General features: G+C 48.9%; 1 protein-coding gene and 1 long non-coding RNA gene across 2 annotated transcripts in view; one reads left to right on the forward strand and one right to left on the reverse strand.

Moving 5' to 3' along the window:
• LOC104876963 overlaps positions 1-4,899 on the forward strand; it is a 10,552-nt gene extending 5,653 nt beyond the window's left edge. Inside the window, exons 4-5 of the long non-coding RNA XR_784464.2 lie at positions 636-761; positions 3,341-4,899. This is a non-coding gene — a long non-coding RNA (uncharacterized LOC104876963). The remainder of the gene's footprint in view (positions 1-635; positions 762-3,340) is intronic.
• The window catches only part of CUNH1orf94 (chromosome unknown C1orf94 homolog), a 37,125-nt gene that overhangs the window by 7,224 nt on the left and 13,176 nt on the right, over positions 1-16,725 (reverse strand). The window contains exons 2-5 of the mRNA XM_010645219.3: positions 11,360-12,048; positions 8,095-8,343; positions 6,605-6,780; positions 2,155-2,232 (exon numbers count right to left, since the gene is read on the reverse strand). Coding sequence (XP_010643521.1) covers positions 2,155-2,232; positions 6,605-6,780; positions 8,095-8,343; positions 11,360-12,048 — 1,192 coding nt within the window. The remainder of the gene's footprint in view (positions 1-2,154; positions 2,233-6,604; positions 6,781-8,094; positions 8,344-11,359; positions 12,049-16,725) is intronic.

Consider the following 16,725-nt stretch of genomic DNA (forward strand, 5'->3'; position numbering starts at 1 on the left):
AAAAAAAAAAAAAAAAAAAAAAAAAAAAAGTCCACAGGCCATCCCCAGAATCTGTGCCCTTTTCCAGCCTTGCTTGTTGAGCCATCTCCGAAAGCTGAACCCCTCCCTGGTCTTTGCCATTGTCCCCACAGTGAGGATGCAAGGCCTGGTGATGCTGAACACAGGCATGGAAGCCAGGAGTACGAGGGCGAGAATGCCAAGAGCTCACCGAGTAGGCACAGAAGGCCACCTCTTAGGGCAGGCCCTTGTGGAGCCCAAGGCAGAAGCTGCCCCAATCTTTGTGACAGGAGGAAATGCCTGGCCCTAGAAGAGGCTCTGGAAAAGGTGGCTCTCTGAGTGCATACAGGCTTTGTCTGAAAAAGTACCGTGATTCCATGGGACAGATAAAAGCCATCAAACAGAGCTTTATAGACTGCTCTGGAACCATCTTCAGAAAGCAGCATAACCGCATGCCTGGAATGCTGCATCTGTACAAACAGACGCCAAACAGATGACACTGAAAGGCTATGTCAGAAACTGGTAAACAGTGATGGCCTCTAAGTTTTTAATTTTTTTGCTGTGCTTTTACATGTCTGGCTTTAAATATATGCACGTAAGTGCATGTGCGTAACTGTCTAAAAATATTTTCTCTGAAGCAGGTAGAGGTGTCACTGCTGGGGTGCAGGGGATGTGGCCAGGGCTCCCCGAGGCAGACTTTCTCATCCCTGCCTCACATCATGATGTAAAAGGCTCCTGCTGCTGACAAAGCACTCCCAGCCCAGGTAACAAAGTGAGCTACACTTACAAGTCTGTCTCTACCTTCCCAAACATTCTAGCATGTTTCAGGTCAGGGGCAGAGTTTGCAGAGAAAGGGCGGAGGGAGCTCCCTGGAGAGAGAGAGAGGTGAGGCAGAAGAACCTAGAGCTTTGGTGTGGGAGCGTCCATTTACCCGTGTGTGAGGAGGGGCAGAGCCAGCCTGGGGACGGGGAAGTCTGGTCTTCTGTGCCCTCTACACTTCCCGCACTCCCAGAAACCTTCCTCATACTCATCCCTGCCCTAGACCCAATCCCTCCTGAACGTGCACTGGATGTGAGTGTTCATCCACGCGGATGGAGCCCTCTTGGTTCATGTAGATAACCGTGTCTGTATTTCCATCTGTTTCTGAGTGTGTGTTTGCGCTACTGTTTCTGCTGCTGTATCCTGATACTGGATTTTCATGTAACTGTGTACAAGAGGTGGTAGAGCACAGTGATTGGAACTGCTGGGCTGCAAGGACGGACCCCAAGTTTTCTTCTCCAACCTACCTGGGCACAAGGTGTGGCCAGATATATCAAAAACAAAACAAAACAAAACAAAACTGCAGTATACACAGCTGAATTGAAATTTAGATAACAATCAATAACTTTTAGCATAAATAGGTCCCCATGCAACATCTGAGATATATGAGTATTTAAACTAGAAATTTATTTATTGTTCATCTAAAATTCAAATTTAACTGGAGGCCCTGTAGCCTCCAGAACAGGATATGGCTTCCTGCTGCCGCTGATGTTAGGCACAGCTGTGTGATTTGCTTTGGCCTGTGGAAAACGGGGACATCACCAAGTACCAGCTTTGCGCTGAGGCTCTGTGGGCTGTGGAAGCATCGTGAGTTTCCTCACAGCCCACTGTGCTCCTACCCTCACCATTGGAGAAGCAGCAGCTCCTGCATCTTCAGCCCAGCTCTGACCCTCAGCCCAGCTCAGCCAACCTGTAGACCCATGAATGAGAGCTGAATGTTCATTGTTAAAAGTGCCTGAGACATTGAGGGCATTTATTGCCAGAACAAAAGTCACCTTGTATGTTAACTGTATGACCTCAGACCGATCATGTAATCTCTCTGTTGGTTTCCTTGTCTATAGTCTACTCACAGAGTGGTTATGAAGGTTCATTCGATGCAGGTGAAGCCCTTAGAGAAGGGCCTGGCACACAGTAAGGGCTGCAGTTATCATCTTGGAGGGACATAGTTTTTTTTCCTACCCAGGTCTGTATGTGTGTCTGCATCTGGAGCCAAAGTGGACCAGAAAGTATAGACGATTGGTATAGATGATGGCGACCAAGTAGACAAACATGAAGGAGCCCTATAACCCCCTAGGCCTTCATGGAACTGGGACAGAGGAGAGGAGTTCGCCTACTCACCTGTTGGGAATAGCAACCCAGCTGAGGAGGCACAGCTTGCTGATAGGGCATCCTCGGTGACTGCTGCGGGTACACGCCCTAGGGGGAAAGACGCAGGCTTAGTGCTGCTGGGCAAGGGTTGCCGGCCAGAGGCTGAGCTGGGCAGGTCCATCTCTCCTGTCCATGTGCTGGATCTGCAGTTGGGGTCGAGTTTATCTCAGCACACTGTTGACCACAGCTGGAGTCAGGCTGTGGCAAGCACAACTCATGCTTCGGAGAAGCCTCCTGGGAGCATGAGGATAAGAGCTTTAGGAGTCTGACTATATCCTGGTTTCTAGATCTGCTTCTGAGTGGCTCTGTAACCTTCAGCAAGTGGCTTCATCTCTCTGAGTCCCTTTTTCCTTACCTGCAGAATTGTGCATTCAGGCCCACAGAGCCTGTGAAAATAGCTACATTATCTTAGTTGCTGTCTGCATAACTTTTGTAAATATCTTTCCCCCATCTGCTGCACCGCACCTGAGTGTGTGTGTGTGTGTGTGTACACATTTGTACACCCATGCTTAAATCCACCTGCATGCGTGTTTGCAACTGTGTCTACGTGTTTCTACTACATGTGCCAATTCCCAAAGTGTGCAGCTTCGACCCCAGGCGTGTTAGTTTGAGTTTCTGCTGCTCTGGGTCTGTGTGCATGCACATTCCTGTGTCTGTAGCTTGTAAGGATGGACAGTGTGAGAAAAATGAGTTAATGCATGTAAAGAGCTGAGAACAGTTTCCGGCACATAGTAAGGACTCTGTAAATGTTAGGTCTGTCCGTCATCTCTTACTGCACCCTCCCTTGAAAAGGCTCTCTGGCAGGCAGCTCAGCCAAATGGGAAATGGAAACTGTATTCACAGCTCTCTCTGGGGGCATATGGGGCATGCATTTGTCCACACACAGACACAAGACACACACACGCACACGCACACATACACACGCACGCACACTGTGAAACTGTTGCGGGTGAGCCAGCCCATGACTCCTCCAGTCTCAGACTATGCCTCTAACTGCCAATCCAGAGGTCCTCTTACAAGGAGGCTCAAAGGCCAAGGCAGCTGTCAGCCCGGGACATCTCGGAATATTTTACACCCTAGTCATGTGCCGCCCCGTTCTGGGATGGCTTGTGCCAATTGCCAAAGTAGTGACAGCTTTCTTTTCATTTCCTCGCAGTCCATGGCTCCTGAAAGCCTCCAGAGCCTCCGACCCGAAAGTCCTCCTAACTCTCCTAGTGGCCCACCTTTGTGGATCCTCAAGAAAGAACAGCATCCAGGCAAGCCCCTCGCTGTTCTCTGCTCTCTGCTCTCCACTCTGGGGCTCGCGTCATTTCACACCTTTCAGTGCCCAGTGCTTCCTCCTCCAAGCCCTTCACCTGAAGCCAGCTTCCTTCACTCTGAGCCCTGCAACCAGAGCAGCCTCACTCACCATGGCGACCCCATCTGGCCCCTGTGACACTGGTAGAGCCTGGATAAAAATGCCCCACAGAGGGGTGACCTTGTACATTTCCAGCCCTCAGTGGGCTACAAAGCCACTGGGCAGTTTGCTGAGTGCCCCCCTTGTTTTACCCCTTTCTGATCTCTTTAGCACTTAACTCTGGCCACCACAGCCACTTTCCCAGGGCCAGAGAAGAGCAGGGAGGCCTCCATGGTCCCCATGTGTCCTGTGCTAGGCCACTCTGGGATCGGGATGGGGACACAAACAGTGCCATCCCTGCTCCATCCTTGAAGGTGACATTGCCACGTTCATCAGTATGAACAACCCCATTCAGCTTTAAGAACATTTCCAGTTGTTAGAATTACAATTTTGCAAAATCCCAAGCAAGGATAAATAAACATTCACTCTTCTTTGCTTGAGGCCATAGCCCTTTCCCCCGAACAGCCTCTCTCTTTAATCGGGAGAGGCATTCTTTTATGCCAAACAGCTCTGGAGTTGCCAGAGCACCTCAGTGTTGGGGACCTTGTCTTCCCATTTCTCAGTCTGTCCACCACAGAGCTCCAGGCACATTGGATTTGGGACCTCATTTTTATTTCTAATGCCGAACTGGGAAGAGACCAAGATAGACAGACCCGGTTCTAGGTCCACAGAGCTCCCTGACCCCCTTCTCTTGGAAGATCACAGCTGAATAATAATAAAAGTCAACATCTATACCACACTTTTCCATCCATGGAATCAATTAATCTTTCCAACCAAAGCAGCTGCTGTAATTATGATGAGCCCATTTCACCAACGGGAAGCTAGGACTCAGAACAGTTAACTCACTTATCCAAGGCCACCAACAACGTGGAAGCAGCAGAGTCCTTATACCCAAGTCTACAGATTTCAAAATCTCCGTTCTCTCTATCATCCCAGGGCCCTTGATCATCTGTCTTGAAGCTAGGCAGCGTTGTGAGACTGAGAAGTCCAGAGAGGGTAAATTATGCTGCCTTTCGTTACTATGTGGGAGAGTCAACTCCGTTTAGAGCTGACTTCAGTAGGGCCACTTTATAGAGTCAGCGGTTCCTTCAGCCAGGCCCTTATTCTGCTTCTGTCCACAAGCTGTGGAGCCTCATTATGGTCACCCTACAATACAGACACCAGCGTTTCTGAAGACAGGGGAACTTCATGCTCAGAAAACCCATCTAAATCTCACCCCAAGAAGTCAACTAAGAAGGAATTAACATAGCAAAGAGAGACCTTCCCTACTTTATACAGTAAACCACTGCCAATTAGCCTTACATGGTGAACTCTCTGTGTTTTAGAGTGAATGCATTTACACTAAATAAAATTATTCAACTGTTTCTTTTTTAAAGGTTGAAATACTTTCTCTAGGTCTTTGACTTGTTCCAAAACTTGCACTAGACTCCAGATTTGTCATCTTTGAATCTCTTTACCTAGCATAATGCTCAGGCTATAGTTGAGTGAATGACTAAATAAACAAATAGAAATTATATGTGAATAAATAAATAAAAGCAATTCAGTGAGTAGGTAAATAGACAGTGAATATGCAAACCCTCAAATGCAAGGGTAGACATATAATAGTGACAGAATCAGTGAGTCAATGAATAGGACATTTCTGTCAAGACTTGTGTAAAAATAATAATATTAATGTGAAGCTGATACACTTTTATTACAATCTCTAGCTTTCATTGCAGGCATGAGGGTTTTTGTACCTGGGCAGAGAGTGGTACTTAGTCTCTTTAGCAAACAAACAAGCTTAAATACAAAAACTGAAGAACCAGACTTTGCTAAGTTCCTTTAAGATTCAGGAGCTACTCGTGATGGACCTACTTAGAGAGCCTTTGTATGCAATAGAGAAAATTCTCCCTTCTGCACAGGACATCTAAGCCATAAGCCTGTTGCTCTTGTAGTAGAGGAAATGACACAAGGCACCAAGGGGTAGTGAGAGGGGAAAGGTCCTGGAGAATCACAGTCCATATGTTGGGCCTATTTCCTCGTCTGTTTTCCTTTCCAGGCATTGCCCAGCCAGGCTGGGGCAGCAGATGGCCAAAGTCTTGGACATGTTAGTCTAAGTTCTTGTACTTCCCCACAAAACTGCCTGCCATTCTGGAGAGGATCCAGGAAGGTGAGCAGAGACTGAGAAATCTTACATGCTGAGTACCTCTCCTGAAAAACCTGAGCACTACCTAAAGGGACTGTTTAAGTTATTGGATTGAACCAAGGCTTAAACTAGAGTGGACATTTATTTGATTCTTCCCTCCTTCTGCTGAGTGGGCTGCGGCGCTTAAGGGATATTAAGTTAAATGGACAAATAAAAAAACTACATTTTCCCTGTATAACTAAGTTCTGTGTGGCAAATTTCAAACCCTGCTATAAGTGCTTCACTGTTCCTTTGGGTCTGGACACTACTTCCCTCTTAGCTAGAAGCCAGAGGCCAAGAACTAACTCTAGACTTCGTGGATGTGGTTCAGATAAGGTGGCCATAATTGATCATCCAAACTGTGCTGCCTGGAAGTGAAAGGAGGTTACCATAAATAATTCTTCTTGGACAGAAGACCTAAGCTGGGATTGTCCTACGTAATCCAGTATGTATGCCAGAAGAGTTACAGGAAGCAGGTGGCAACAAGGACCACAACAGCCTCCTATCTTAGGAGCCAAGCACTTTACCAGCCAAAGATAGCAAAGAGCTCTGGATTAAACAGCACAGTGTGAACTAGAATTCAAGTAGTGGAAAATTAGAAAGGTATATGTGCATGTGTGTGTAAAACTAGTGGCTGTTTTGATATGGTCACAGAGAAAACTGTAACAGATGAGGCCACACATTGACGGTGTCTTACTGCTGTCCCCATGTTGTCTCTGGAGAGTTCAGATGGCTTTCAAAGGGAGTCCAAGGATCTTTGCACAATTGGCTTCCTATAAGCTACCCCTCGTTCACTCCCCAGAACCCGCAGGGAGGCGGATACTCCACCACAGTAGGCAGAACCAGAGCTGCCCACTTACCTGATACTGTGGGAAGGCAGAATGATTGGTGAACACTGGTGGAGGCGGGCAGTTCAGGTTGAGCCAGAGTGGCTGGTTCATGTTGGCTGAGGTCAAGGCTCTGGCAAAGCGTGGGGCGAAAACATTCCCTGTGTGCTTAAGGTTGTTCTTCTCTGTAACCATTACCTGTGGGTTAACTGTAAGTCACAAGAGAGGGAAACCTGTTCAGTGATGGAGGCAGGGAGAGGGCAGAATGCCTCCAGAGCCATCCCTGGAGATATTCATTCTCAGAGGTCCGGCTGCCTCCGCTCCAAGAGGTCCTGCAAAGTTCTAGTGAATTCCCAACTCTAGGGAACATCATTAGCTCATGCCTTGCCTATTTGAAGGAATGAAAACCCCAGCATAGCTTGATTTGGAGCTTCTCTTTCCACCTTCTTAATAAAGGAGGCAGGTTAGCAAGGGAAATAATAAACCAGGTTGCTATGGCTATATTTCACCTACAGTATTTACAAAATCAAATTCTTCCAAGTGCTTTAGAAAAATTTACCTTTATATAAACAAAAGGCATGCCATTTGGAATTCAAATGATTAAAGCAGCCCCAACCAGAGCTATACACTCAGCATGACTGAGAATGTTGCACAGGCTATTGTATAAATATTAGAATTTTCTTTTTTGTTGCAAGATCTCTCTAAATTTCCTAGGCTGACCTTGAACTTGAGATCCTCTTGCCTCAGCTTCCTGAGTACTGGGATTACAGGCAGGTAGCACTATGTCTGATTGAGAATCTTTCTTTTTTATTTTTTGGTTTTTTGGGACAGGGTCTCACTATGTAGTTGAGACTGACCTGGAACTCACTATGTAGCCCAGGCTGGTCTCGAACTCACAGTGATCCTCCTGCCTCAGCCTCCCAAGTGCTGGGATTACAGGCGTGTGCCACCACGTCTGGCCAAGAATCTTTCTTTTTTAATATTTTAAAAGATGAAATAATTCAGTGTGAAGTGACTTCTGTGTGGAGCCTAAAAGAATGAGGTTAGGTTGAGTTGTTTCCAGATATGAATCCCAGATTCTCCCCCTCTAAAAGATGTCCTGTGGATTTATGCACTGATAAGTGGGTCCTCAATTTCCCCTGTATTGGCATCTTTCTTGGAAAGGAGTTTTGATTGCAAAAGATGTAGGAGGGCAATGGAAACAAAAGAGGGACATAAATAATCTCAGTGTAGAAATAATCACAATCTAAATCATGAATGTTTTTGACTCGGGCAATAGGTGAAGCTATGTAGTCTAGGTCAGGAGTGTATTCCAAACTGGCCACTGATTGATAGTGCTCATGGGGCCCCTGAGAGGAACTGTGCTTCTCTAGCAAATGTATTCCTCATAAGGAAGATAGGGAAAAATTATCTCCCCATTTTATGGATTTAAAAATCCCAACACCCAAGGAAGAGCAGTGCCTTGGCTGTGGGTAGCACAGGGCCAATCCTCTACAGCCCCACCCTGGGTAGGGTAAGCTTACACTTCAGCTCCAGCCCATCCACCTCCACTTTGCTGCAAAGCTTCAGTTGCCCACTTGGGTTCTTGGTGGTCCCAAGGAACTCATAGAGCAGGTTCTTCTCAGCTGGCCATGCAGGCTTCTTGGTGGGCATGGTGCCCACAGGGTCTCTGTGAGTGTCCTCACCACAGACGTCCTTCTGGCTCTGGGGCCAATGACTGAGAAAGAGACTCTCTTGACTCTTGGTCAACTCCTTAATGCCAGGGTTCCATTCTACAGCAAGAGAAGAACTGAGTCAAATCCTCCAAATGCTAAGTGCTAGATGCAGGGGCTCACTTTCTCCTGGACTAAATGATGCCTCCTCCACAGCACATGCCTGGGGATTCTCACTTAGCCAAGTACAACCCCAGTGTCTCCCTGAAGCCTTCCTTGATCACTGCCTAATCTGGGCTTCCTGTCTCATGCAGCCACATCCAACCATCCATCCATGTTGATTTATCTTTCTTCCCTCCCTCCTCCAGCCTCCTTTCTGCCCTTTCTTCCTTTCCCTGTCCTCCTTTCTCTCCTGCCTTGTCTCCTCCCTTCCTTCCAGCCATCCACAGTGTCAGGCTGGGGTTATAAGGATAATTTGGACTCAGTTCTTGGATCCAGGGATCACAGGGCTTATGGAGGAGATACCCATCCCGATAGAACATGCAGTCAGAGCCACACAGCATGGTCCCTCATCATGGGCTCTACCTCTGCTGTATTGCTCAAAGGGAATTCGGCATCAGTGCCAGGCCCTGCCCTGGGTGCCAGGGACACTGTGATGAGTCAGAGCCAGACTCTGCCCTGCAAGATCTCACAACAACCAAGAAGAGAGAGAGACGTGCCAGAAATAGCTCCAGGACAAGGCAGATGGGCAACACGAGGTGACAGAGGAACAGAACAAGAGAAGATGCTGGCTGAGAAGGTCCATGATTCCCGGAATGAAGTAGGGTTTCAGCAAGGTCTTGCATGCAGGGTTGTCGGGAAAGAAGGTGCAACAGGTCTGTGCTCCAGTAGACAGACTGGGAAGCATCAGAGAGATGTGGTAAATGACTGGAACTGACTGTCATGTTCCCGAGGAACACAATCGGTACCAGACTCAGGTTTTGCTCCAAACAGATTGAGCACTTGTACCCAAGTGCAAGAACATTGTCTGTACCATGTTGAGGTTCTCCTCAGCAGTGCTTCCACCCACATGTCCTTTTAGCACCGGAATTGTTTCAAAAACTCTGTGTGTGTGTATAAGGGTGAATGGAAAATATTCTAAAAAAAATTGCACCTGTACTGAACATGTACAGACTTTTTGTTGTCATTATTTCCTAAACAATGCAGTAAAATAACTATTTACATAACATTTAGATTGTATTAGGTATCATAACTAATCTAGAGATGATTTAAAATATGTAGGAAGATAAGTACGTAGGAGGGTGTGCTCTGGTTCTATGCCATTTATGTAAGGACATGAGCACCTGCAGATTTTGGTATATTACCCTGGTTGAAGGGCCCTGTACCCCTGGCCCTCTTTACTCCTTTCCCTGTGTGATAGTCTCTAAAGTCTCCACTGAGGTTGACCATGAAAACCACTGACCACCGAATGGCTGTGCACTGTGCTGGACACACGTTAGGCACCTGGGAACTCTGGTCATAGACAAATCAGAGGACTTTGTACCTCAGTGCTACCTAAGCAGATTTGATCCCACTGGCTCTTGGGCCCCTAACTCAGTGGGGTCTCTGGGGCTGAGTCTGCCTGGGGCTGGTCCTGTCCTAGCACTATCCTGATGAAGAAAAGAGCTGTTTCAGCCTGGGCCAATTGAGGAGACAATGACACTTTTAGCAAAACATGTCCCTAGAGTCTCTTCCAAGACTTTCTCTAGTTGCTGAGTTTAGCCCCTAGCTAGTGTGCTGAAATAAAATACCAACTAATAATAATCCATTCCTCAGAGATATGCACACCTGCAACCTCTCTCATATACCTGCAGTCCCTTAAACATCTATAAGGCGCCCTCCTGAGTTCAGGGATGGGAGTGTGCATGCGCGCGCGCACACACACATACACACACACACACACACATGCACATGTACACACACACATTTCTGCCTGTCTCTCCTCTGCCTCACTCTCACAATCATAGTCATGACAGACACAGGGGCTGGCAAACCAATGCACACAGACTAATGCAAGCGCAGCACTCCTGTATTATCTAACAAATGCATTTGCACTGGCAATGTTTCCTTTGGCACACCATTGCTCAGGTGGAGAGGGTGGGTGGGCGAGATTACGTCCAATCTAACAGCCCCACCCAGCACAGAGGTATCCAAGGGGCTTTCTGGAAGAAAGGGGTAGGAGGAAGTTCCCAGCCCTTAAGGAAGGGTTTAGTCTCCCCCACTGTCATCCTGAATGGCTCCTCCAGGCTTGCCCAGCACTGGGTCCAGCTTGCTGCCCCTGACTCCAGATCTCTGGGCTCCCTACAATGCAGAATGTTCTTGCAGGTGACCTTGTTCTAGTTTTCTTAGGGAGATAGATTTGGGCCCTTCGGATACAAACGTCTCTCAGTTACCCATCCATGTACACAGTCTGGGGTGATTCTTCATTTGGTTGGCACGAGCATGATCGGTTCTCCTAGTGACTGCTGACTGAGGGTGAATGCCACTGCCATCAGTTTGTTTCCTTGGAACCACTCCGTCTGAGCGGTAAAATCACAACAAAAAGAAGAATGCTGGGATGCTGGTGGGGGATGGCTGGGGTTGGGAATGATTGCATTTCCTGAGAAGGATGGGGACTCCTCATTGAGGGGATGGGAAGGCACTTTTCTGAGCCCCTGCACCTGGATAACTCATGCACCCGCTTCCTGCACGCATGGAGAGAGGATCGGCCTCACGGACAGAGCGAAGGCCTTCATAGAAGCCAGTCAAGTCCTCCTCCTGGCCCTCTGAAAGCTCCCATGCTGCGTTGTCACCTAAAGCCTTCAGTGTGCACTGGATACCTGGTGGAGCCAGGAGCTGCACCACTTACTGCAGGCTCCACTGCGGGGTGCCTATCTCTCCCCTCAAAGGGGCTGGGACTGGGGCCTCTGCGCTTGCTCACACAACTGTGCGCCCTGTCCACATGTGTTCAGCAGAGGAGGCTGAGAACAGCCTGCACCTGGGAGCCTGTACCCACCAGAGAGGCTGCTTTGTCCTGCTTTGCACAAGGATACTTTGTGCACGCACTGCAGCCCTGCCTGGCTTCCTGGAGGCTCTCCCGCCTCCCGGCCCCACTCACCCATCAAGTGATGCCCCTCCGTGGTGGAGTCAGCTTCAGCCTTGGAACAGATCTTGGCAAACACTGGGAGTTGCTTCTTCTGGCCAGGGAGCTCAGCAAGCTTGTCTGGGGGTACAGGAGGAGGTGGAGGAGGCAGTAGCATGAATGGGCCCAGCCCCGTGGGCTCTTTGGGTCCAGAGCCACTAAAAATGCTGTTCTGCAGGAAGTCCTTGATGACTCTTGCCTCCTCCAGCACCATCTTGTTATCGGGGGCTTTGGACATATCTGTAGACTTCAGTGGAAACTGGGCGAAGAGCTTACTGATCTCCGAGTTGCAGTCACCCAGGCTGTGGCCCCCATCCTCGGTCCCCTTGGCACTCCTGAACTTGGCAGCACGCAGGATGCCTGTGACTGTAGACACAGCAGAATCACAGTCCTGCTGGCTGCCGATGATGGACATGGCCACCTTCTGCTCCTGAAGCCTGTCACCAGCAGTGAGGGAGGCTCCTGGGTACTCCGTGCTGCTTGCCACCAGGAGAGGAGCAAGAACACAAGGAGCCAGCTCTCTGGCCCCCTGGGGGTCATCGTCAGCAGCCTTCAGCTCCTCTGAGCTCTCTGGGACCAGGATGAGGTGTTCCTTGGTGAGGCTCAAGAATTCCTGCTCTTCCAGCAGGGAAATCTCATCTCTGCTCCTGCTGAGGTCCAGGGCTCTGCAAACAAGTCAGGGAGACAAGCAGTGTTAGTGCCGCCTCCCCCAGGGCGGCTCTGCTGCAGGACACATCCCCAGGGACAAGGGGTGGATGGATGCACGCCTGATGAAAACTACTTTCCTGGTAAGAAAGACCTGCTGCTTCCTTTGAGGAAGCAAAAAATGAACACTTCGTGAACTCCCAAGGGGGTTCAACACCACCCCACGGGGCACAACAGCATCCACACGTGTGTTGACGCACACACCCCTGGACAGAAACAGGCAGGCACCTGAGTCACACGTCACTACTCACAGAACTAGGGGTATAGCCTCACAGGTGACAATCTACGCAGATGAACACAGCTACAAACCTAAAATCTTCCTGGGGTCCCTGAATGAGCCCTTTAGCTCTTGGGTTCTGCTGAAGCCCAGGGATCCTAGGACGTGGGCTGGGGAGCGAGGAAATGTGGAGAACTGGGAGAATGCTGTACCGATGATACCTAGGGTGTGTGTCCACAGTCTCAACCCCAAGGCACCTGAACCTTCTGGCCTCAGCCCTTCGGTAACCTCCCATGCATGGAGGCAGAGTGGTGCCAGGAGCAAGCTGGCTCTAGCCAATCGGACGGGCTTGGAGCTGGGCACCACTCCTACGTCATGCCAGGCCCCAGCGCCTCAGGGTTCTTCCTGGGAAAGGGGTATGACGCCTAACAGCACTGCCCGTGGGGTGTCCTGCAGCATGTGGGAGGTGGCCCACAGGTGAGCTCACTCAGTAAACGTGGGCTGTGAGCATTAGTGGCCGCGGTTGGGGGCCAGGCTCCCGGAGGGCCCCCAAGGCTATGTATGATGCAGGGCCTGGGCCTGCTCTTGAGTTTCTCTTTCCCTCCTCTCCCTCTCTCCTGCCCTTCTCACTTATTTCCTTCCTTTTGCCTTACTTTCTCGTCTGGACTTAGGACTATAAATAGGCACCACTCTCACTGCTGTACCCCCAGGAACAATCAGGATAAAGAGGTTGCCAATCCACGGCCCCAAGTTGCGGTTCTCTTTCTGCCTTCCCCGCTGTCTTCCTCCTCCTCAAAGGGAACAGGTGAGTCTCAGTCCCAGGCATCCAGCATTTGAAGGACGAACTTCTGCCTCCCCTCTCACTCCCAAAGTCTTGCCACCCAAGCCAGGTTCCAATCACTTTTCTGAATTAAGACTCCCTACAATTATGATAAGTTTTAAAAACTGTAATAATAATATTGTGGTTATTTTCCAACAACAGCCAAAGGAAGTCCTTATCTCTCAGAGATGTGCACGGAAGTATTTACAGATAAAATTATGTCTGGAGTTTCCTTTAAAATTAATCCAGCAGCAGGAGAGAAAGGAAGGAGACCTAACAGCTGAGACATGGGATTACCATATACGATTCACTCTGCTTTTGTCTGTATTTTGTTTTGTTTTGTTTTGAATACTGGGAATTGGACTCAGGGCTTAGAACATGGTAGGCAAGCACTCTGATACTGTGTTAAATTCCTGGCTCTTTTATTTTGATAGTTTCTTGCTAAATTGAGTATGCTGGCTTTGAACTTGCAATCCTCCTGCCTCAGCCTCCCAAGCAGCTTGGATTACAGGCCTGTGCCACCATTTTAAAATAAAAAATCTTAGACACACAGGCCTGAGCACACACACGGACATACACATACACAGACAAAATGTTCACAGCTGAATCCTTTAAAGCACCAGCGCCAAGGAGCAGAAAAGCAGCTTCTAAAATATGCAAGGAGTCCTGAGTTCCCTCTGCCAGAGGTACCCCAAGTATGTCCCTTCTCAGCCTCTGCCACTCCAAATCCGGGAGCCAGGCAGAGAGGATCCAGCGGGTACCGAGTGTGAAACCCAGTGCTGCCCCTCAGTAGCTGCCATCTAAGCTTTGCGTTTCTCATCTGTTCAGCGGGGATAACACCTACTTCTCAAGGCTAGACTGTGAGGATGCTCCTAGATAAATTATGCAAAATGCTTAGCACAAGCCTGGCTCGTAGTAAGCCCTCGAGAAACATTCGTGGCATAATTACTATGATGTTACTATCAGTGGTTAGATCTCAGGTGTGACATGCCTGTGTGCTCCTCTGCACAACTCCCACTCACTGCGCCGCTGCTGGCACCTGGAGCAGTGCAGGTGCCACTCTGCAGCCCTTGTGGCATCTGAGGAGACACTTGTCCTCCTAGCTCCAGCCACCTCTTCCTCTCTATTCGAAACTCACAGCAGCTCTCGGGGGACTCGGCTCCCAGTACCTGACCGTCCTGGTTATTCCCCTCTGGACGCAGCACCGGGCTTCTTCGAAGTAGCAGCACCCTGGCTATGAGCCGTCTATGTGCTCCTGGAAGCCCACACCCTGGGCACCATTTGTGATGAATCCACCATGGACCAAACGGATGCCAGGTAGCCACATCCACACTCACATTTCATCCTCTGCACAGCCCTGGGTAGCAGGCAGTATCATCCCCACCTTGCAGATAGGAAGAGTGGTCCCGAATAGCCACAGACCTTGTCACTGGGCTAGAGAGGAGGCTAGTGTGGGGGCTGGTCAAACTGTCTTCCTTCACTTCTCTGGCCCCAGGCCAGGCTCCCCTTTTCTGGAAAGAGTTCTTCAGCAAGTGCTCCTGGCACCCCGATGGGGCTTTGGTCCCCAATCTGAATGCAATCAGGTATATCGCTGCTCTCATCTCATCACTCCAGCCCCTGGAAGATCATCCCAGTGAATCTCGAGCCTGTCACCCGTGGCATTAGCTGTCCCTGACAGCTCCTTGTCAGCTGCACGTCTTATGAGCACGCCTTCTGAGTCTTCTGCCTGTTTATGGATAGAAATGCTAAACAGGAGAGAGTCTGGGGCAGGGCCACGGGGACGGTACTGGAGACCCTTCTCCCAGCCTGACAGTAATCCCAGATCAACACTTTGGGAGAATAAGTCAATCTAATACTTATCATCCTTCTCTTCTCTTCCACAAGAGCCTTTATCAAACACCCCGACCTGTGCAGTCAAGACTCACCACGTTGTTAGAAGTTGCTGATCCAGTGTCTCTCCTACCGTTCCTTCTCCATCCCCAAGGAAATAAAATTTGCTTATTCTTCTTTGTTTTAGAAAACCGCATGCCCACAGAGCTAGGCCATGCTCAGGATTCGGATCGAATCATTCTCCTGCTAAAAATCCTCTTGAGGACTCTCATTACACACAGGATAAAGCCCAAACTCCTTTCTGATCCCCAGGACACTACACAAATTGGTCCCTTCTCTGTCTTCTCCCAGCCACATAGCTTTCATCTATGAAATGCCAAGATCATTACAACCCCTGGGCCTTTGCACTTCCTATGAAATGTTTCTCCACTCCACCCCTAGACTATCCCTTGACTGGCATATCATTTAGGCCTCCGTTCAAGTGTCATATTCTCAAAGAGGTCTTTCCCACTCAATTTTTTTTAAAGTCCCTCTCCTATTACCAAGCACCATCAGTATGTGTATTTTCTTCATTCATAATATGCATCGCTGTCATAGAGTATTGTGTCCTTTTTATATATTTACTTCCCACGGCAACATACACTCCAAGAAGGCAGGGATTCTACTTTGTTCACCGAATATGGCCTGATACATAACCCCAGCTCAGGAGGATTTGCTGCATCAACAAATGAATGGCCTCACTTGGCATCACCCTCATCCTTTGCCCTGGCACATACTCCTACTCCTCTCCCAAGCCAAAGACTGCTCTACTTTCTCCCACTGGCTTCACCCTATTCCATTCACTAGCTTTCCACCACCTATGCTGCCTCTGGCCTGGCAACCCTGGGAGCTGATCCTTCTTAGCCTGGTCCTAAGAGCTCAGCCTTTGCAAGGCAGTCCTATGGCAGACTCCGCTCAAAACTCACACTGACTTTGAGCAGTCACTTTGGGGCTCACAGAAAGATTCCCATGCCTCCCCGACAACTCTGCTGAGTTCAATAGGAAGCCTGAATTTCCTGGGATCTTATCTTTAACCATTTTTTTTTTTTCCTGAGAAATTTTCCTGGTCCTGGCACCTTTCCTGTGCCGTTTGCTTTCTCCTTTGAGTTGGTGAAAACTATAAAATCTATCCTATGCTATCCAATGAATCATAGAGGGAGTACAATCCAGCTCCTGGGCTCCCGACAAAGGAAACGAGTCAGAATTCATGGTTCCAGCTCCACGCTGCCACCTCTGCTTCGCCCACCTCCAGAAATGATCTGTATCTGTTGGTGTCTTTGTACTCAAATGCTGTGCGCTATTTCTGCATTTGCTGTGTACAGAGTTGTGTAAGCAATAAAGGCTATTGACTGGCTGGCACCCCTTCCCAGAACAAAGACTAAGCAAGCATGCTGTTAGCTCCCCCAGCAACAGTTCTGTGTACATGATAACACAGAGCAAAGATGAAAACTGCTATTCATCTGAGCCAAACAACAGAAAAATGCAAGCAGGAAATTGTGAGTGCCGGAGGAGGACACGAAAACAAGCATTTTCTTCCAGCTATGGCATTTTAGACCAGTGATAAACACAGAGCCAAGCCCGAGTGCCCTGGCCACATGGTTGATTAAAGAGTGAAGCGAGGTAAAAGTTACAGAGTCACATGGACCCTGGCTTGAAATGTGATCCATCTGCTGACGACTTCATGGCTTCAGGCTGGAGCTTAACTTCTCCATGTGTCTGCGTGGATGGGGC

The sequence above is a fragment of the Fukomys damarensis genome, unplaced genomic scaffold (assembly GCF_012274545.1).
Source record: "Fukomys damarensis isolate Sample0158 unplaced genomic scaffold, DMR_v1.0_HiC HiC_scaffold_23, whole genome shotgun sequence".
Lineage (NCBI taxonomy): Eukaryota > Metazoa > Chordata > Mammalia > Rodentia > Bathyergidae > Fukomys > Fukomys damarensis.